This window comes from Myotis davidii, unplaced genomic scaffold (assembly GCF_000327345.1).
Source record: "Myotis davidii unplaced genomic scaffold, ASM32734v1 scaffold329, whole genome shotgun sequence".
Classification (NCBI taxonomy): Eukaryota; Metazoa; Chordata; class Mammalia; order Chiroptera; family Vespertilionidae; genus Myotis; species Myotis davidii.
Genome location: NW_006300374.1, coordinates 895,121 through 915,015, shown reverse-complemented (window position 1 = coordinate 915,015; position 19,895 = coordinate 895,121). Strand labels below are relative to the sequence as shown.

The 19,895-nt window shown below is 42.3% G+C and overlaps 1 protein-coding gene across 1 annotated transcript in view; it reads left to right on the top strand.

Annotated features, from left to right (window-relative positions):
- TMEM178B (transmembrane protein 178B) overlaps positions 1-19,895 on the top strand; it is a 349,600-nt gene that overhangs the window by 789 nt on the left and 328,916 nt on the right. Inside the window, exon 2 of the mRNA XM_015572660.1 lies at positions 144-505. Coding sequence (XP_015428146.1) covers positions 144-505 — 362 coding nt within the window. The remainder of the gene's footprint in view (positions 1-143; positions 506-19,895) is intronic.

Below are 19,895 nucleotides of genomic sequence, written 5' to 3'. Positions count from 1 at the left end.
GGTAGTGCACATTATAGCGACTGGTTATTTGGTTGTTCCATCATATTGGTCATTAGGCTTTTATTTTATAGACTAGAGGTCCGGTGCACAAAAATTTTGTGCACTTGGGGGTGTCCCTCAGCCTAGCCTGTGTCCTCTCACAGTCTGGGACCCCTCGTCTCGCTAGCGCTCTGCGCCCTCGGCATGCTGGCCGTGGCCATCTGCTCGGACCACTGGTACGAGACGGACGCCAGGAAGCACAGGGACAGGTGCAAGGCCTTCAACACCCGCCGGATCGATCCTGGCTTCATTTACAACAACAACAACAACTTGCCGCTCCGAGCGAGCCGCTCGCGCCTGGACCGCTGGGAGGGCAAACTCCTCCGGGCCCGGAATCGCAGGCAGCTCTTCGCCATGAGCCCCATTGACGAATGCAGCCGGCAGTACAACTCCACCAACATGGGCCTCTGGAGAAAGTGCCACCGGCAGGGCTTCGACCCCGAGATCGCCGCTCTCATTCGGAAAGGTAAGCGCCAGCAGCGAGGCGTGGCGCTGCGGAGAGCCTGGCCCCAGCTAGGCCCGGCAGCCCGCTCCCTCCTCAGCCTGGCGGAGGTCTAGTATAAGCCTCCTGGGTCCAGGAGGTCAGGTTGTCGGGCTCTCCCAAACCTTGGAGTGGCCACAACTTGCCTCCCAGTGGCTGGTGACAGAGGCTTACCTCTCCCTACTCGCCTCTTGTCTTGCATTTGTCTGTTGAGATTCGCATGGTCCAGGGTAGGATAATGCTGGTTCAGTCTCTTAAAAGGAAGGAAATCTATAATGTGCTGTTAACAGAGGAAGCCCTTTAAGAGTGATATGTTGGGGTAGTCAGACTCCTAGTTTTAATCTTTTTAGATGTTGAACTGATTCATCAAGGGAAAGTGGGGGAAACATCTCCAACAGAAGGCCTTTCTGATGCCAGGAACGTTTGCTAAGTGCTGTCCTCTACTAGGCATGTTGCAGGCATTGGTCATATAAATATCAACAAATTCCAGTTCCTGCCCTGTGGCAGCTCAAAGCCCGTTGACCCAGTGGCATCATACCACAATTCTTGATTTCTCCTTTTAAGAAAGTGGTTGACAAATGACTTGTGTGCATGCAATATTTAGCGGGGTCTGACAAGCACAAAAAAGTAGTTTTTCAGGTAACAACAAAGTGGGCACTGCAGAGAAAAAAAGAATACCATACCAAAGTGTACCAAAACAGGAAAAAGCCTGGATTTACAAACCATAAAAATTTGATAAGTTAGTATGATCACATAGATTTTAAAGTCTGCTTTAAAATGACATTTGTAAATTTTGCATGACATATACTTTGGGGACCTTCCTGTTCCATTAACCTACTAAAATATACTTTAAATATATTTTTATTGATTTTGGAGAGGAATGGAGAGGGAGAGAGAGATAGAAAAATCAATGATGAGAGAGAATCATTGATCGGCTGCCTCCTGCATGCCCCACACTGGAGATTGAGCCTGTAACGAAGGCATGTGCCCTTGACCAGAATCAAACCTGGGATCCTTCCGTCCAAAGGCCGACGACACTCTATCCACTGAGCCAAACTGGCTAGGGCTGGATATATATTAATATTGCTCTTCTATGGTAGCTATGTCGTGGAAGATGTGGTGTAATCTCAAGAATCTCCTTTTACTCCCTGCTATGTTTCATTCTTTTCAACTATTAAATGGTGGTGGTAAGCTGAAAGGATGTTGTTTATCAGCAGCCTTTGAGGCCAAGATATGAAACAGTTCTTAATGACATTTAATATTATAAGGGAGGTTTGATGCTGTTTTTAAATATAATTTGTGAGGACAGATGTTCTTTAATTTATAAAAATTTTGAAATGGATGGAAACTGTTAATAAAAATGTCAATTGTTTAAGAATGACAAGCAGTAGGTATGGTCTAGGTGGCCATTCAGACTTAGGTGAGATAAGTCCAGACAGAACCCATCTTAATGCTTGTGTTGTAGGTTCTGTAGAATGACTAGGGATTTTAGCTAATTTGGCTCGAGTGTGTTAATATTATAAACATCACATCTGTTTCATGTTAAGCACTTTTTAGAACAGGGTGACCCATCTGGAGCTCTACAAGTTTGTAAAGACGTATGGATATTAGAGAATTCCTGAAGAGAGCAACTCGGGTTTGGATTTTGGGAAAAGAAGAGGAAGCAAAATAGTTTTTGACCATGGGTGATTTCATAGCAGTTTTCAGATTCTCAGATTCATAAAGTGTTGTTTTATCCCTCATTTTCTGCTTTCATTAAAATCGGAATGGCCCTAACCGGTTTGGCTCAGTGGATAGAGCGTCGGCCTGCGGACTCAGGGGTCCCGGGTTCAGTTTTGGTCAAGGGTATGTACCTCGGTTGCGGGCACATCCCCAGTGGGGAGTGTGCAGGAGGCAGCTGATCGGTGTTTCTCTCTCATCGATGTTTCTGACTCTCTATCCCTCTCCCTTCCTCTCTGTAAAAAATCAATAAAATATATTTAAAAAAAAATAAAATTGGAATGGTAGGAAGTTAGCCAGAATGTGAGGAAGAATTCATGTTAATAATGACTGTTAAACACTGGTAGGACTTACTGAAGGGCATTCTTGAATTTCCTGCCTCGAACATCTCCCTAAACAAGACAGGTGTCCTTCTATCTGGTATTGGTTAACCCCACTTAAAAAAAGGAGGGTGGCATTCATGGCTTCTGATGGTTGCAATGAGGGCTTTGATTCCCTGTTGCTCTGCTTAGCAATCCAGCTAGAAAGGTTGACTTGGTCTGTGCACCAGAGGGATTGGTTACCATAGTGACATGTTCTTCCGGTGAGCTGGAAACACAGTGACAGGGAAAGGGATAGGGGAGGAATGTACAACATTTTGACTGTGTATTGACTGATTTTTAATTGCAGCAACAGAAAATGGACACGACACAGCAGGGGGATTGAATGCACTGATACCTAGAGTTGGCAGGGCATTGTATTTCACTCCAACTAATGGACATCCTGTTCCCCATCACCCAAAATATAGCAATCACTGTCAGTGGCAAGCACCCACTCACCATGGCCATTCTGTCCATTTGACATTCTTGTTGGATATTATTGAGATAGATGGCATGCCAGCATTACAAATCTTCAGAGGCTTAAGGTCACTATCTTCATTTTTAACCTCAAAACAGAATCTTTGAAAGCCAGATCTTCTATAAGCAGCAATAGAAACATTTTGGAAATAAGTACATCTTTTATTAGTAGAATTCACAAGTTATTCCAATAATATACCGAATGTAATTTCTAGATTTAATCAGTATTCTTCCCAAATGGGCAGATTTTTAGAAGGAATTTTAGAAAAAGAAATGAATATCTCTATATTTAGATCTAGGGCATCTTAGTGAAAGATTTTTATCTCACAGTGTTCATTATCAGCCTCAAAAGATATCTTAGGCCTTTGTCTTTCTTTGAAACATCATGAGAAAATTAGAGATTTATCTAAATGATCATGCAGCCCCTAAGAACTCAGTCATTTGTTAAATTAATGTTCATCACATTAGAAAGTGTTGTTTGTGCATTTCAAAACATAACAAAATCACATGATTAATAAGAAATCAAAAATTGCCCTAGCCAGTTTTACTCAGTGGATAAGAGCATTGGCCCCTGGATTGAAGGGTCCCGGGTTCAATTCTGGTCAAGGGCACATACCTCAGTTGCAGGCTCGATCCCTGGCCCTGGTCAGAGCCTGTGCAGGAGGCAATCAATCTATGTGTCTTTCTCATATAGATGTTTTCCTCTCTGTGTCTCTTCTCCTCCCTTCTACTCTCTAAAAATCAATGGAAAGATATCCTCAGGTGAGGATCAACAACAACAAAAGACAAACAAAAAAGAAGACAAAAGTCAGATGTATATTTGATTTGAAGATAAAGTCCTTTGGACTCATGTTCTTTCTGAAATCCATGTCTTCAGTGCCCAGCTGCTGTGACTGTACCCACAAATACACATTTCTGGTCACTGTGTACTTGTTTGTTTGAATTATTGAACTGTAAGTTCCTGGAGGGCAGGAAAGATAATCATTTGTAAAATATAGTCACCAGATGGGTGCTACTTGGGAAATATCTTATACAAATTAGGTTCACAGAAATGTATCTATCAAGTGTTCCTAATTGTAGGAACACTGGTGTGAAATTCAAATAAAGGATTAGTTGGAAAATTGTGATTAGAAAAAACAAAGAACCAGCGTGGCTTTCAGGGCAGGTTAATATTGTAACAGATGCTACATGATTTAACAAGAAAGATTTTTTTGGGAGCAAAAGCTTTGTTAAGGAATAAGGGACACACAATACTTTATTGTGGGAGGGGATAACATATATTATCGAACAGATACAAATCACTCACAATCATTATTTTTTACATTAGATTATATTTTAATCATTTCCTTCTTGGAGGTAGGATTGGGTAGAGGGTGTAAGCAAGGATAGAGTACCCTTGAATTCCCATATGACTGTGCCCATAATCAGGTCCTCTGTCTTCTTGCTGTTCAACCTTGTCCATGTCTCCCTAGTAAGTCACTGCAAGCACAGGGGGCAGATCAATGACAGGATCAGTTTCTGAAATCCAAGAGACTTCCAGACCTTTAGGAGGAGCAGCTACAGGTAGGATTTTGTTCCAGATTTGTACTGAAACGCTATACTTGAAATAAGTAGACCTTCAATTGAGATTCTAAGAACTTTTTAAAATTATTTGATAATAGGCCTTATAATAGAATTTGACCTACATAGATTCCATAATTACAGAGTGGTTGTCAATAGCTTGAGACGTATTTTAATAAACTGTTATACATATCCACAAATTAATAGTGTACTCAGCAAATATTTGCTGTGCACATATTATGTGATGGGCACACATCACTAGGATGAAGGAATGAATGAGACTCAGTCTTCAAAATTCCTATTGTCTGTTAGCACCACAGAGAATAAATGACAACTATGGGATGGTGAGAGCAACAGAAACACTCAGAAAAATAAAGAGGAGGCAGTGATAGATTGTGTCAGCAGTGGGATGAGGTAAGGCGGGAGGTGGGTGAAGCAGGGTTGCCTCGGAGAAATGAAACCTGATCAAGATTTTCATGGAGTTTGGAGGTGGCTGGAGAGGAAGGGCATTTTAGGCAAAGAAGCCAGAGTATGCTCAACCATGGGAGTGTGAAACGGTAGTTGCTTGGCCTTGTGAGTGTGATTTCTGAGGTGAAGGAGAGGAGCAGACCAGGAGCAGGAGAGCAGGCAAGAGCCCAGTCAAGGAGCTTGTGTGCTCAAGTCTCCTGTAGCAATGCTGCCCATAGGGTAGCCACGAGCCACATGTGGCTATTTAAATTTAAAATAATCAAAAGTAAATAAAATAAAACATTTACTTCCTTAGTCACATTGGCCACATTAGAAATACTCACTGGCCATGTGTGGTTAGTGGCTATGGAATTGGACAGTGCAGATTAGAGAACCTGCCCATCATCACAGAAAGATCTGTTTTGAGTGCTACGTGGGGCCGATAGCCTCTAAAAAGACCAAGCACATACTTTGTTTCAGATGAGGATAGCTAAACGTGATAACTTGGGCTTAAATTTAAATATGTCATTCTACACTTGTGAAGAAACATTGCTACTTGAATGCTTTGGGGAAGAAGTTTTTACATTTATGCTATATCTATATTTTATTAATTTTTCCATCTTTGATTCACAGAATTCTTACATGCTTCTCTTTTTCTCTGTCCTTTCCCTGTCCCAACTTCATTATAAGTTACTGGCAAAGTTGACTTGGTGGGAAAGATGATTAATAGTAATAATTGCCAATGTCGATGCCAGGTAAACTCTTCTAAGAATTTTACATGTATTAGCTAATTTATCCTTCATAATAATACTCTATTATTATTATTTTATCCCTATTCTATAATTGAGGAAACGGAGGCAGAGAAAGGCCAATGAACTTGCCAAGTCTCATGAAGGTGCTGGATTCAAACTCTGGCTCTAGGTTTGGGAACTCACCCACTGTACTCTACTGTCACCATAGTCTGATGGGGCAGGGATAGGGTGGAGAAGAGGCTGGTATATTGATCCCCTGAGTTGAAAAAGAAACAGGAAGTCATTTTAGAATCTCCCTGAGGTGAGACCTGTTTGAGAACATCATCTTAGCCTTGAGAAGGAAGGTATTTTCAAGTGGCTTGCATCTCGCTTTGAGACCTGCTGACCAAAGCGCACCTGCCCATCATCACATTATTTTCATATGTTTTTGAGTATTTACTTTGTCCACTGTGGTAGATACTGAGGTTATAGATATGAAGGACATCCTCACTCATTCCACAAATATTTGTTGAAGGCTTTGGGGCTGGGCATTATGGAGAAGCTAACCTTTCAGGCGGTAGAGCCTGACAATAAATAAATATGTGTGGAATAAAAAACAATATCTAATGAACTAACCAATATATAATAAAGGTAAGGTCGTGAGTGCCATGAAGTGTCTTTGCCCTTAGGAAGCGCGAAGTGCATGTAAGCCAAGAATTGCATAGTTCCATTAGTTTTGGTTTTATAGGGAGGCTTGGTTTATAGGGAGGCTTGACCTGTTCACAGGCAAACCCATACAGACACCAACGGTCTTTATATATAGCATGATCCCTGTGCATACCCATATGTACTCCCAGATGTACACGTCAGTGCACTCTTAGTCACACCGCTCCTCCCCTGTCATGCTGAAAATATAACTCACCAGTTAGTGCTGACAGGGAAGGAGCCCTGTGATTCTATGGGCAAATGATTGGGTGGGAAGAGAGAGGGTAGGATAGAGAGATGTGTTTTGAACACCTGCTGTGTGCCGAGCCCTCTGCTAGGTGTTGGAGGAGAAGAAAGAGGCATAATGTGGTTCCTGCCCTGAGGGAACTTACACTCTAGCTCATGGTTCCCAAGTGCATTGTCATGACTGGTTGGAGCAGGTTCTTCCTCAGGAGGTCACATCAGTATCAACTGGATAAAGGATCAGCTAGTTAGGGAACTCAGGGGTGAGCTGTTCTTATTGAGTCAACAAAGTCAAAAGCCTTATTTTTGTTCAAGACGGTCAGCTTATTTATTCTTTTACTAGGTTAAGAATCAATTTAGAGGATCGATTCGTATATCCCACTTTGGATTGTCAGTTAAAAATATTTTCTCCTTCTCTGCTATTAGTAGGCTATCCTAGGCCTTCAGACAGAATCCTAAACAAACTCTGGGTTAGTTTGACCCTTCACACACACACACACACACACACACACACACACACACCCGCATACACACAAGCACATGCACACACACACAGGCATGTCCATATACATCTAGACATTAGACAGTAATCACAAATGTTCATTCAGATGCAGATATTTTTATAACTACTTACCCCAAGCAATACACAGAGAAGAGGGACTGCATGCTTGGTAGATGAGTAGACAGAAAATTTGTTCTAACATCTTGATTGGGCAGCTGCTGTTTTTGAGGCAATGCATGCATCTTTTTAAAGAACTTCCTTACTTCCTATCCTATATAATAAAAGGCTAATATGCAAATAGACAGAACAGCAGAATAACCGAACAACCAGTCTCTGTATGTGTGCTGACCACCAGGGGGCCCGTGCGGAACATGGCGGGCATTGGCCACGGTGGGATGGTGGAGCAGATGAGTGGGGGCGCCAGACCAAGGCAGGGCACCGGTCACTGTCATCGGGGTGAGCCTCTGGTGGTTACTGAAAATTCTTTGCATCCGTGTGCCGCGATCCCACCCGGCACTCTCACCCGCTGCTGGTGCTGGAGCCACCACTCACACCCGCTGCTGGCACCTGGTGCCGGCCGCAATTGCTTGGCGCCGTCAGTGGGTGTGAGCGGCGGCTGCTGGCCCTGATCACCCTTCAGGGCTTCTCCAATTCCCCCTGCTCCTGAGGGGCGATCAGGGCTGGCAACTGCTGCTTGCATCAGCTGCCTGCACTGGCCCCACTTGCACCTGCAGCTGGCGTTGGGGCCGGGTGGGGTTACAGAGGATGGGCCGAGACCTGCTTCTGTGCCTTGCGGCCTACAGTTCCTTTCAAGGTGCATGAATTCGTGCACTGGGCTCCTCGTGTAAAATAATGGGTTTGGATGATATAAACTTCAAGCCCTTTCATACTCTAACATTTGATGAGAAAGTTAAATTTAAGTGATAGGAAGTAAATAATAGGTAAATGGTTGAGAGAAGTTGAAAAGAGAAGGAAGGGAAAGTGGGGGAAGGAAAAGAGAGAGCAAGATGGATGGAGACAGAGAAAGGGAGCCGTCCCTAAAGGGAACATCCAGGTGCTAGTTTATAATCAGAGGAGGTGGAAAACAAAGCAGCTAATTCCATACCCATATAGAATCATGTAGTAAAAACTCACCTTTTCTCTTTCTAATGATTTTCAATGCCATGTTTCAGATTGGGGTTAAAAATTTAAAAACTGAATGGAGAAAGGTGGCGATGGCTGCACACGAGTGTGAATGTATTTAATGCCACTGAACTAGACACTTAGAAATAGTTAAAAATTCATGTTACGTATATTTTACCACAATTAATTAAATTAAAAAAGAAACTTAAAAACTTAATAGAGAAAGGAACTAGATTACTGGTCATTGTGTAGACTACTTTATAGTCAAGGATCTTCATTCAACACATGTATCGAGCACTTATTGTGTGCTAAACACTAGCCCAAGTGTGCTTGGGAAAGCAGCTAATAAAACAGACAACATTATTCTTCTCGGAGGGCTTACATTTAAACAGTTTTGAGCATTATATCCTTTTTTGTTTGTTTTTCCCAATAAAACTTTTAAAGAACACCCATATATAAAAAAAGTAATGAATACATTCCTTGGGTCATTTAAAAATTATTGTATGGTGAAGAACACTTCACTGTATTTATTCCAAAAATGTCTTCTGAGTTCCAACTACATCAGGCCCATTTCTTAGGGTGGAGGACCCTGAATGAAATCCATAGTGCCTGTCCCCAAAGAGCAAAAAAAGGAGGGTATGTTAAAGGAGAGTAACAAATACCGCCCTGAGGTTGGTATGTGGAGAGATTTTGGTGCTGGGGGCCTGAGAGTTCCTGGGTTTTGGAGTGGTTAGGGGAGGCTTTGCAGAACCAGGGATGTTCTCTGAGAGGTTATCTGTGGATTGACAAGGTGAAGCCTCGGCCTTATTTTAAATTTATTAATTTATTTTGATGAGGTAATTATTGTCCACCCACCCTTGTCCCCCAGACTCCGAGAGCCTCTCCCAAGAGGCAGCCTGTACTACCAGAATTTTAGAAATCATTTCAGAGACATTCTATTCAGCAATATTTAAGAATAACACTGAGTATAAATATGTCAAGTAATGGACAGGTGATTCAAGGATGAAAGCTTATTTTTGTAAATTTATCCATACAGAGATGATGTTTAAAGGCCCGTCCAAAAGTCACTGGGAATCTTTTACAGGTGATGTTTATTCTGAGGGGAAGCTGCTTTTGGCTTTCAAGGAAGTTTCACAGATTTGCTGCTTTTATGGGAGACTGCAGTGTCTGAATTATTTCAATTGATTTTTTTTGGCGTCAAAGTATTTTGCCAAGAAAAGGCAATTTACTTGATATTAGGTCATCTTCATAAAGTTATATTTCCTGCGTTTTAAAACGCCCTGCTGTTCTGTATGCCGAACCTCCCCCTGTTGGACACTTTAAATGCTCTCGAGCCTTTCTCATTCAGTTTTGCCCTGAATTTCTCTTCATCTTCCTAATAGCAATTCTGTTTAGACAAACACGACTCCTATTCCCCAAGGCCCTGGAGTATTTCGCAGACCTGGACATAATAGGGTTGTTTTTACCTTAAAGAAGCTCTGGGCTCATATGCTGCTGTATGTCCGCTAACACAGTACTGGGGTGTAGCTGGCTCCTGTCTCCTGGGGCCAAGAACACATGTACCTTGCAGCCTGGCACTTCTCTTCCTGGCTATGTGCACACGAGTACATGAAACGCATCCGAGCATGTCCACGGCATCACTGTTTGTAATGCAAAATGAATAAATAAACAAAGACGATACATGTAAGTGTCCATTAATAGGAAAATTAATATTGCAGAATGACATAGTCATACGGTGGAAGCTGTTGTAGTATATGTACATTAAGTATGATGGCTCTACATGTTTCCAAATGGATAAACATAAAACTTGAGTGAAAAAAGCTGGGTGCAGAATGAAATGTAGACTATGATGCCATTTATATAAAGCTTAACAACATCGAATAACATCAGATATTGTTTATGGAAACATATTTGCATTGTATTTATGGAAAATATGCCTGGGACCGATAAACACAACATGAAGGATGATGTTTACCTTTCTCAAGACAGGGCAAGAGATGGAATTGGGAAGGTATTTTAAAATCATCTGCGATATTTTATTTCCTAGAAAAACAAACAGATCTGGAGCAAGTGGGGCATCCACATGCTTGCACACTCCAGCTGTGTGTGGAAGGTTGCTACAATTCTGACAAGAGTTAACATTTTATTCAGACTGTACCATTCAGTGTATAGGAGACAGGTTATTTAAGGAACATTCTTGGAAAACTTTGTCTTTGAGACTATCTGAGACTGACTTTGTAAGTAGTAGCAAGAGGCATTTAGAGAAGAGGGAAATCAGGTAACCCCTAACCAACAGTTTTTACTAACAGTAGCTCATGTGAAGGGTTTAGAAAGAATAAAATTAAGTTTTATTATCTTCTGATGTGGTATAAGTAGAAGAAATTAGGGCTTTAAACTGATTTATTTCTGAGATAGAGATGAATGTACAAATCATTAACCCCTCCCACCCCTCCACCCCCCAATTTGTAAATGTCCCGCAGCTCATGGCAAAACCAAGAGTTCCAGCCCTAGTCCGTTTGGCTTAGTGGACAGAATGTTGGCCTGTGGACTGAAGGGTCCTGGGTTTGATGCCGGTCAAGGGTACATACCTGGGTTGCAGGCTCAATCCCTGGCCCTGGTTGGAGCATTTTCCAGAGGCAACCAATCAATATGTCTCTCTCACATCAATGTTTCTCTCTCTCTGTCTCGACCCCTCCTTTCCACTCTCTCTAAAAATCAATGGAAAAATATCCTCAGGTGAGGATTAACAAAAAAAAGAAAAAGAAAAAAAGAAGCTACCAATGAATGCATAAATAAAAGGAATATCAAATCAATCTCTCTCTTCCTCCCTCTGTCTCTCTATAAATAAATAAATAAATAAATAAATATTCCATATCAAGTTAAATACAAAACAAAATAAAAACAAACAAACAAAAAACCCCCCAAGAGTTGCAAGGGTTAGAAAGTTAAACTGTAGCTATCCCTCTGATTAACTTGATCAGACATTGAGCTTTCAATAGATAAGGCACAGGGACAGGGAGAGAGTGGGACAAGCCAGAGACCAGCACCAACATCTGGGAAGGCATTTGAGCCCCAGGGAAGAACTCACGTGGACTAAGAAAGAAAAAGCACTAAGAATTAAGAAAGAGAGTTAAGAAGGAGTCAGAATTGTACTTTACTTTTTCAGCAGTTTTCATATCACTTTTGAAACAGAGAGTGTTAGTTGGTGGAACTTGAAGTCGTTTTATGATTGATGAATAGGGTACAGAGTCTTTATCCTTAGAATTGTGAGGGTGACTTCAGCCAAGAGCCTCACTCCTAGGATAGGGATATGTTCTCCCTCTATTTATACCAGCTAGAGCGGGAACAGAAAAGTCCGGCCAGCATGTCTGCAAGGGCTCCATTTATACCTGATAGTGCTTTGAAACACCCAGGCTGGGTCTGCAGTTACTAGGGATCATGAAAGTCCCCAGGGATCTCAGGGGTGTTGAGAATAACTTCCAAGCTCGAGCTTCTGTGACCACAGGGCTGACGAGCTGCTCAGATGCAGCTCCAGGCAGCCCTGCATCAAAAGGTGCCAGGTGGGTGAGCTGCTTTATTCATCATGCTCTGTGGGGAGGTAGACTCAGGTGGCACGTCTGCACTTCCTTCAGTGAATGACCTTCCACTTTGGGAAAGGCTGGCCTCTGTGTCTCCAGCCTCTCCCTCCTTCTCCCTCCTCCCTGACTATGTCAACACAAAGGACACAGAAGGCAATGCTGCTTAGCCCAGGTTCTTTCCAGGGATGGCCCTTCACCTGGTCTGGCTTTCTTCTCTTCCTCGCCTGCATCTCCAGGGCACTTTCAGGCTACTGCCACCCAGTGTCCTCCCCTGTCCCCAGGCTGGGACTGCTCCTTCTCATTGACAACTTTGCCTTCTTGCCCTGGCTGGTCTGGCTCAGTTGTTAGAGTGTCAGCCTGTGGACTGAAGGGTCGCGGGTTCAATTGTGGGTTCAATCTCTGTCAAGGGCACGTACCTCGGTTGCGGGCATGATCTCCAGTCCTGGTCGGGTTGGGCGCATGCAGTAGGCAACCAGTTGATGTGTCTCTTTCACATTGATGTCTCTCTCTCTGTCTCTCTCTGTCTCTCTCTCTCTCTCTCTCTCTCTCTCCCTTTCTCCCTCCCTCTCCACTCCCTTCCACCCTGTCAATGAAAAAAATATCCTCCAGTGAGGATTAAAAAAAACAAAGAAAAAAAGAAAAGAAAACTTTGCCATCCGTAGCTTTGGAGACACCATTCTTTCCTGGGTATGCTTCTGTTTCTGTCCTTACTCCTTTCCTTCACTGGCTCTTCTTTCTCAACCCACGGTGTTCTCCAGGAATCCACCTCTTTTCCTCACCCGTCACACACTCATTGATCAAACTCATTCACATCTAGAACCATTTTCACCCCTTGACGCTCATGACCTGTTGCACTGAAACTCTCTCGCTCAGACTTTCCACCCAAATATCTCACCTACTAGATATCTCCACTTGGATGTTCCATGGGACCAAAAGAACATATTTTCTGCCTCCCTTCTTCCCCCCAGTCATTTCTCCTTCATCTTCCTTCGTCTTGGGGAATGGCATCGCTGCCTCTCTACTTGCCCAAACCAGACACTTGAGCATCATCCTTAGGGCTCTCTTCCTCCCTGCCCTACTCACCCAGGCGGGAACAAGTCACCTTTACTCCTCATACTGTTATGTTCATCACCACATCCAACTTGAATGCTGCTGCCAGGCCCTCACCACTGTGCTCCTGTGGCACTCTCTGGTTTCCCCATTCCCTAATCTCATCTCTTGTCAGTGCTTTCTGTTCAGAGTGATTATTTCTGAATGTAAATCTAAGCATGTTATCACTTCACTCAAAATTTGCCAGTGGCTCCATCAGTCAGAATAAGGTCCACCATCACTTTGGCATGTAAGTCCTCACAGCTCCTACAATGCCCTCTCATTTGTCTATCTCATCCTTTTGCATACTTTTCTTTACCAGCATATCCTCCTCCAGCCCCAGTGAAGGTCTTCTGAGTTCCCAAACAGGTTAAGCTGTTTTATGCTTTGGGAGCCTTTATTTATGAAGCTTCTTCCTTTGCCTGGAAATCCCTGTTCGTGCTTGTCCCTCCCGCACCCCAAGTCTGCTTGGCTAACACCTGTTTATTTTTTAGGAATCAGCTTCAGCCCCCCCCCCCTCCTAGTCCTCTCACCCCATCTCTCAGGCTGCATTGCCTTTTTCCTCCTTAGCTCTCTGTCACTCACCAAACACGCCCCCTTCCTAGCACCGGTGACATTTTGTTTCTCCATATGTTCCCCTTCTTTTTGAAACTGTTTTTGAACTATTTCTTATTCATCTTTATATTTGCAGTGTTTTGCATAATGCATGGGCCATAATAGGTATTTAATACTTATTTGTTGAATGAATGAAAGTTTACTTCAGTTAATGCAGTCGATCTGGAAATGTTATTTAACAAAGAGCCATGATTTCATTGGACTAGGGAGACTCACTATTAACAAGAAACCTGCTGTGAATTGTTCTGTAATGCATGTGATCAACTTCAATTTATTTCCTTTGTTAAGGTTTGTATTTTTCTAAAGCACCCATATTTCTGATTCACAAGAGGAGAATTTCAAGTGGGGACTATTCCATTTTACCTGGATGAGGCCTCTTCATTATGATCTTGCCCACTTTTCTCTCCTCTTCATGCCTTTCCTAGGCTGGTCTTCCCATTCACAGTACATTGGATAAAGAGAAGGCTACCTACATTTCTTGTTCCTACCATGCATAAAATTTTCCAAATTTACTGTTGGGTCTGGCATATTTGACTGTTCCTTCAGGAACTCTCTCAAAGTTTTAAATTTTTTATCATCAGGAATGTCTTCAGGCTATCCCCATGAAGACTCCTTCCCAACTCTTTATTTAGGGCAACTTCCTCAAATCTCTTCTGATGGTGATTTTGGTCAGATAATGAATGAAAAACAGAGACTGGGCCTTCTGTGACTGCCTCCTCCCTGGTTCATGCCTCATTTCACTCTTCATGACTTTCAAGAGAGTTGGGTCAATGATGTCGGATAAACATGACATATCTGGCCCCATTGTGATTGGTAAACAGCATTGTTCACAAAAGTCATTCGTCCTCCACAGGGGGCTTGAGGACAGAAAGGCATCGGGGTCCGTCACCACATCTCTGCTTGTGAAGACCACCAAGTCCAGTTCAACGATGGATGAAAGGATGTTCAGTCTTCAGGGTCCCACAGAGAAGTGGATTCTCTTCCAAAATGACAGTGACTGTTGTTCAGACGGGGTCATTTCACGGTGAAGGTTTTAAGGAATTTTCCTGTAGTCACAGGACCTGCTAAGGGAGAAATACAGGGCCATCTCATTCGATAAATAGAGTAATTCTTTAGGTTTCAGTAGATAAATATAGATGCAGCTGCATTGCTTGGTTCTCTGAGCCAGGTTGAATAAGTGATCATATCAAGGAAACATTATCTATGACCACCATAACTCCAGGACTTATACTAGCTAAGTCTATGCGGGGTTTGAGCTAGAATACTGATTTTCACTACCTTCTGCTCAAGTTGTATAAAGTGCTACAGATCTAATTCAGAGTGTAATTCAGTAGTAACCATTGAGTAGGAATCCCAACTGGTGTCTTATTTTTAAATATATTTTTATTTATAAAAACATTTTTTATTGGGTTCAGAGAGGAAAAGAGAGATAGAATCGTCAATGATGAGAGAGAAACATTGATCAGCTGCCTCCTGCATGCCCCACACTAGGGACTGAGCGCACAGCTCGGGCATGTGCCCCGACAGGGAATTGAACCGTGACCTCCTGGTTCATAGGTTGATGCTCAACAGTGGTCCCATGCCAGCCAGGCTAAACTGGTACTTTAAAGAGCTGACTTTAGTTGTAAAGTAATTATGAAAAGTATGATGAGTTATATAGTAATGTGAGTCCCCTAAAATGGTGGGTAACCCTTACCCTAGAAAACCCTTCTCATATATGTTTATTTTAAAATCTATAGGAACCCAGAAGGTTAGTTCAAACTGGAAGGTGGCATTTCATCTCTTTGGGTCAGCAGAGTCGCTAACAGTTCTAAGAGGGACTTTTATGCTTCTGTGCCAGCAGCATGCCTGTATCAGCTTTTGTTACACATATCTGTAGAGGTGTGGTGGCTGGCTGGGCACTTGTGGATCAATAAGCTGCTAAAAAGGGAGATGCATCAGAGGCCATAGATCGTCTCCAGGTAGTGAATGCATTTAGGAGCAACAACACGATGATATCCCTGCATTGAGGTCCTTAATATTTAGAAGAAAGAAATGGGCTCTCTGAAGGTGGTGAGTCCTACAATAAAGACTTTAACAGGCTAAAGCACACAGTCCAGGGGGTTTTGTGTTTTGTGTCCACTGTTAGATCTGAATTCGAATCAAAATCAGTTTGTTTTAATGGAAGAATTCTCAGATGGAGAAATACAAAATTAATTTCTTTGGCCTCAAACTCTACTGGATTATAGTTGTTCTTGGTTGTCCTATTAATTTAAAAAAATCTTGCTGTAATCTGAACACTGATTTTTAAGTGACGAGTTGGGAAAGGCAGTGGCCCTAAACACAGAGTGATACAGGTGGGGTTGGAGGGCGGTAGAAGCTTAGAGAAGACTGCACAAAGCTCCTTGGCTACGGTTCTTGACTTGAAGGCTTCGTGCACAGTCGAGGCTCTACTTGAGCTGAGGGTACTTACACAGAGGTGAGTTCCTAGGGATGATGACTTTGCAGTGGGGTAACAGTTTCTACTCGGGGATTCTCATTCATGTGCATAAATAAATTAAACAGATTACATATTCATTTATTCAACAACTATTTGGTGAATATTTGTACTAGGGGCTTAGGGTATAGTAGTGTACCAAATAGACAAACCTCCTAACCGCATGGAATGTATATTTTATCGAGTGAATAAAAAGGTGAATAAGTAAAATATGTAAAATGTTAGACAGTGATTAGTGCTAAGGATAAAAAAGCATGGAAAGGGATAGGAAATGAGGGGGCAGGGTTGAAATTGTAGATGGGTGACCAGGGAGGACCTCACTGAGAAGGTGACTTTTAAGTAAAGACCTGGGGACATGAGGAAATTATCTATGGGAACATCTGGGGAAGAGGATTTCAGACAGGGAGTAGCAAGGGCTGTGGCCCTGATGTGGGAGATTGGCTAGCATATTGGAGAAATGATAAGGATGGCAGAATGGCTGGGAAGGGGCAGTCAATGACGGGGTTTGTGGTAGAATATGATGTTGGAGAAGTAAAGAGTCACCTCACATAGGATTTGAAGGCCATAGGAAGGAGTGAGACAGGATGCCATTGTAGGGTTCTGAGAGGGGAGTGATATTATTAGATTTATGGTTTAAAAGCATCTTTTGGGTTGCTGAGTTTAATAATAGATTACAGTGGGGCATGTATAGGAAAACCAGCCAACATAGATGGAGGCTGGAGCTGGAGTGATGACAGAAGAAATTGGGTTCTGGGTATACTTTGAATGGAGAACTGTCATAATTGGCTTATGGATCAGAAGCAGGGTGGGTGAGAAAAAGATAAGGAGATTATACCAGGTTTTTAGCTGAGGAGCTGTTTGAGTTGCCATTAAATATGGTGGATCGGACTGCAGGAGGATGTTGATTTGGGGATCCATTATTTTGGATATGATAATCCTTGAGATGCCTTTTAAATGCTTAGGCAGAGATGTCAATAGTTAGTTGGATATATTGGCCTGGCTTCAGGGGCGACGTCTCACTTGGAATGTAAATTTAGGAGTCATCAGCTTATAGACTTAAAGACATGAGATTGAATGAGATCACCTAGAGCCGTGGTCGGCAAACTGCGGCTTGTGAGCCACATGCGGCTTTTTGGCCCCTTGAGTGTGGCTCTTCCTAAGCCTTAGGAGTACCCTAATTAAGTTAATAACAATGTACCTACCTATATAGTTTAAGTTTAAAATATTTGGCTCTCAAAAGAAATTTCAATCGTACTGTTGATATTTGGCTCTGTTGACTAATGAGTTTGCCAACCACTGACCTAGAGTGAGCGTAAATAGAGAAGACAAGAGGTTTAAGTACTAAGTCCTGGGCCCACTGGCTTTACAGAGCTCAGGGAGATGAGGAGGAATCAGCAAAGAGACTGAGAACAAACAGCTAGTGCAGTGAGAAAAAAGTTCGGGAAGTGTGTCCTGGAAGCCACGTAAAGAAAATGAAGGAGGAGGAAGTGATCAGTAGTGCCTAAGGCAGCCAGTGAATCATGTAAGATGAGGCTGAGGCTTGAACTTTGGATTTCACTATGTGGAGGGTCGTTGATTTCAGTGATGGATTCAAGAGTGAATGGGAGGAGAGGAGGGATTGGAGACAATGAGTGCAGACAACTTTTTAGAGAATTTTTGATGTAAAAGTAAGGAGAGAAATGGTAACTGGACTGAGAAATTAGAGAAAATGAGAGAAATAATAGCATAATTGTAGGCTGATGGGGAGGGGAGGATCCAGTAGGTAGTGACAAGACTGATGGTTCAGAAAAAAAGAGAGAAGGAAGAATTGCTGGGGCAATTGCCAGAGAGGATGAGGCAGAAAGAAGATAGAGACAAGAATGGGAAGAAAGGGATGTGGCCCCGGAAGAAACACACGCTTTAGGAGAGCAAGGAAGTAATAATTCAAGACTTTCTTGATGCAAGTTATCAGTCATCTTGCTCACAGTACAGACTTGTGGGATAATTTGAGCCAAGAGCTTTAAACTTCCTAGAGGTGAGTTTTTATAACATGCCAGCATCTATTGTCATGAGCATTTAATGGGAGTTTCTGTGAAGAAAGCAGGGTTGGAGAGTAAACTACATTCTTTTAAAAAAATATTTTTATTGACTTTAGAGAGGAAGGGAGAGGGAGAGGGAGAGAGGAACATCAACGATGAGAGAGAATAATTGACTGGCTGCCTCCTGCATGCCCCTCACTGGGGACCAAGCCCACAACCTGGGCATGTGCCCTGATCGGGAATTGAACCGTGACCTCACAGTTCATAGGTCGACACTCAGCCACTGAGCCACGCTGGCCAGGCTGAACTACATTCTTGTTACGCATGCCGGCTTTGCTCTCTGCTTTATAAAAAGGAAATCGTTAGAGTAGCCCAACTGTTCTTTGCACAAGGTGGCTGGTGATCCGTTGGACATTCTGAGACAATTGACCCTCAGGTGTTATTTGGAATGTGATATGTTATGTCTTGAAGTATGGAGCTCTGAAAAGTTTAAAAAGGTTTCATTAAAAAAAAAAGATTTTAAATTGCGTTTTAGAGAAAGAGGAAGGGAGAAGGAGAGAGAGAAACATTCATGTGAGAGTGAAACATCGATAGGTTGCCTAACCGTCAAGCATGTGCCCTGAATGGGAATTGAATCAGCAACCTTTCAAGTGCATGGGACAATGCTCAATCAACTGAGCCACACTGGCCAGGGGAAAAGGTTTCATTTTTAAAGGAAAGGACAGCCTATCCTCAAACCTCTCTTATTAGCTGCTGCAGGGATCCTTAACCAACGGTTCTGCAGTTTTCTACTTAATGGCATCACTTTAATCAGAATCTTAGGGTGTTTTGGCTCTGATGACATTCAGGTCATTTTTTAGATAAAGCTGCTTTATTTTCAGGCTCATTCTTGCCTTGTCATCCTAAAACTGCTGCACTGTGTCTGTGTTTCAGAGCCACTGACTAAATGACAGAAGACCTATGATGGTGCAGAATTAGTCTTCCTTGTTTATTATACTGTAAGTGTCTCTGGAAAACAAAGCCCAAGAATTTCTGGTAACTTCTCAGCAACAAATATTTTCTACATGTAGGAATTAAAGTCACAAAAATCTTCATTTCTTGTGGGGAAAGAAGAGTCTAGATATTGTAAAAAAAATTATGAGCCACATTTATAGGCAATCACTTGTCGGCACATTTTTTGAGAAGATATGTGTATTATTAGCCTCTTTTATTTCTTCCTTGGGTATTGTAAGGACTCAAAATTATAAGAAAAACTGTGTAAGTTCTAGACACAGAGTAACAGGTGCAAGTTAGTGGAGCAGGTGGTATATAATTTCACCTTTGCCTCCTACTCAAATCGGGAGGAAAGTGGTCCCAATTTGGAAACGATGTGGAAAATATCATTCATTGCTACCTATAATTGCACCTAGCTTTTGACTTTTTTTTCTTTACTCTTTGGATTTGTGCCTGGGAGTATGTCTGGTTCCAGCTATATTTGAGTAAGTTATGAATTTCCATAAAATATCTTTCAAGGAGTGTGTCATAACCAATTTTATTTATTTTCAAGCTCTTGGAAAATTTATAATTTTTTTCCTGTTAGGTTATTGCCACTTTCTTCCACAACTATCACAGCAATAGGCTTTTTCAATAGGTTGCTCTCTTTTCTATCACCTACTTGCTCTCTGTCTTTTCAGGAGCTGTTTATTCTCTGTTATTTCCTTCCATGGTACTGTTTTTCATCAGTTGAACTCTGAC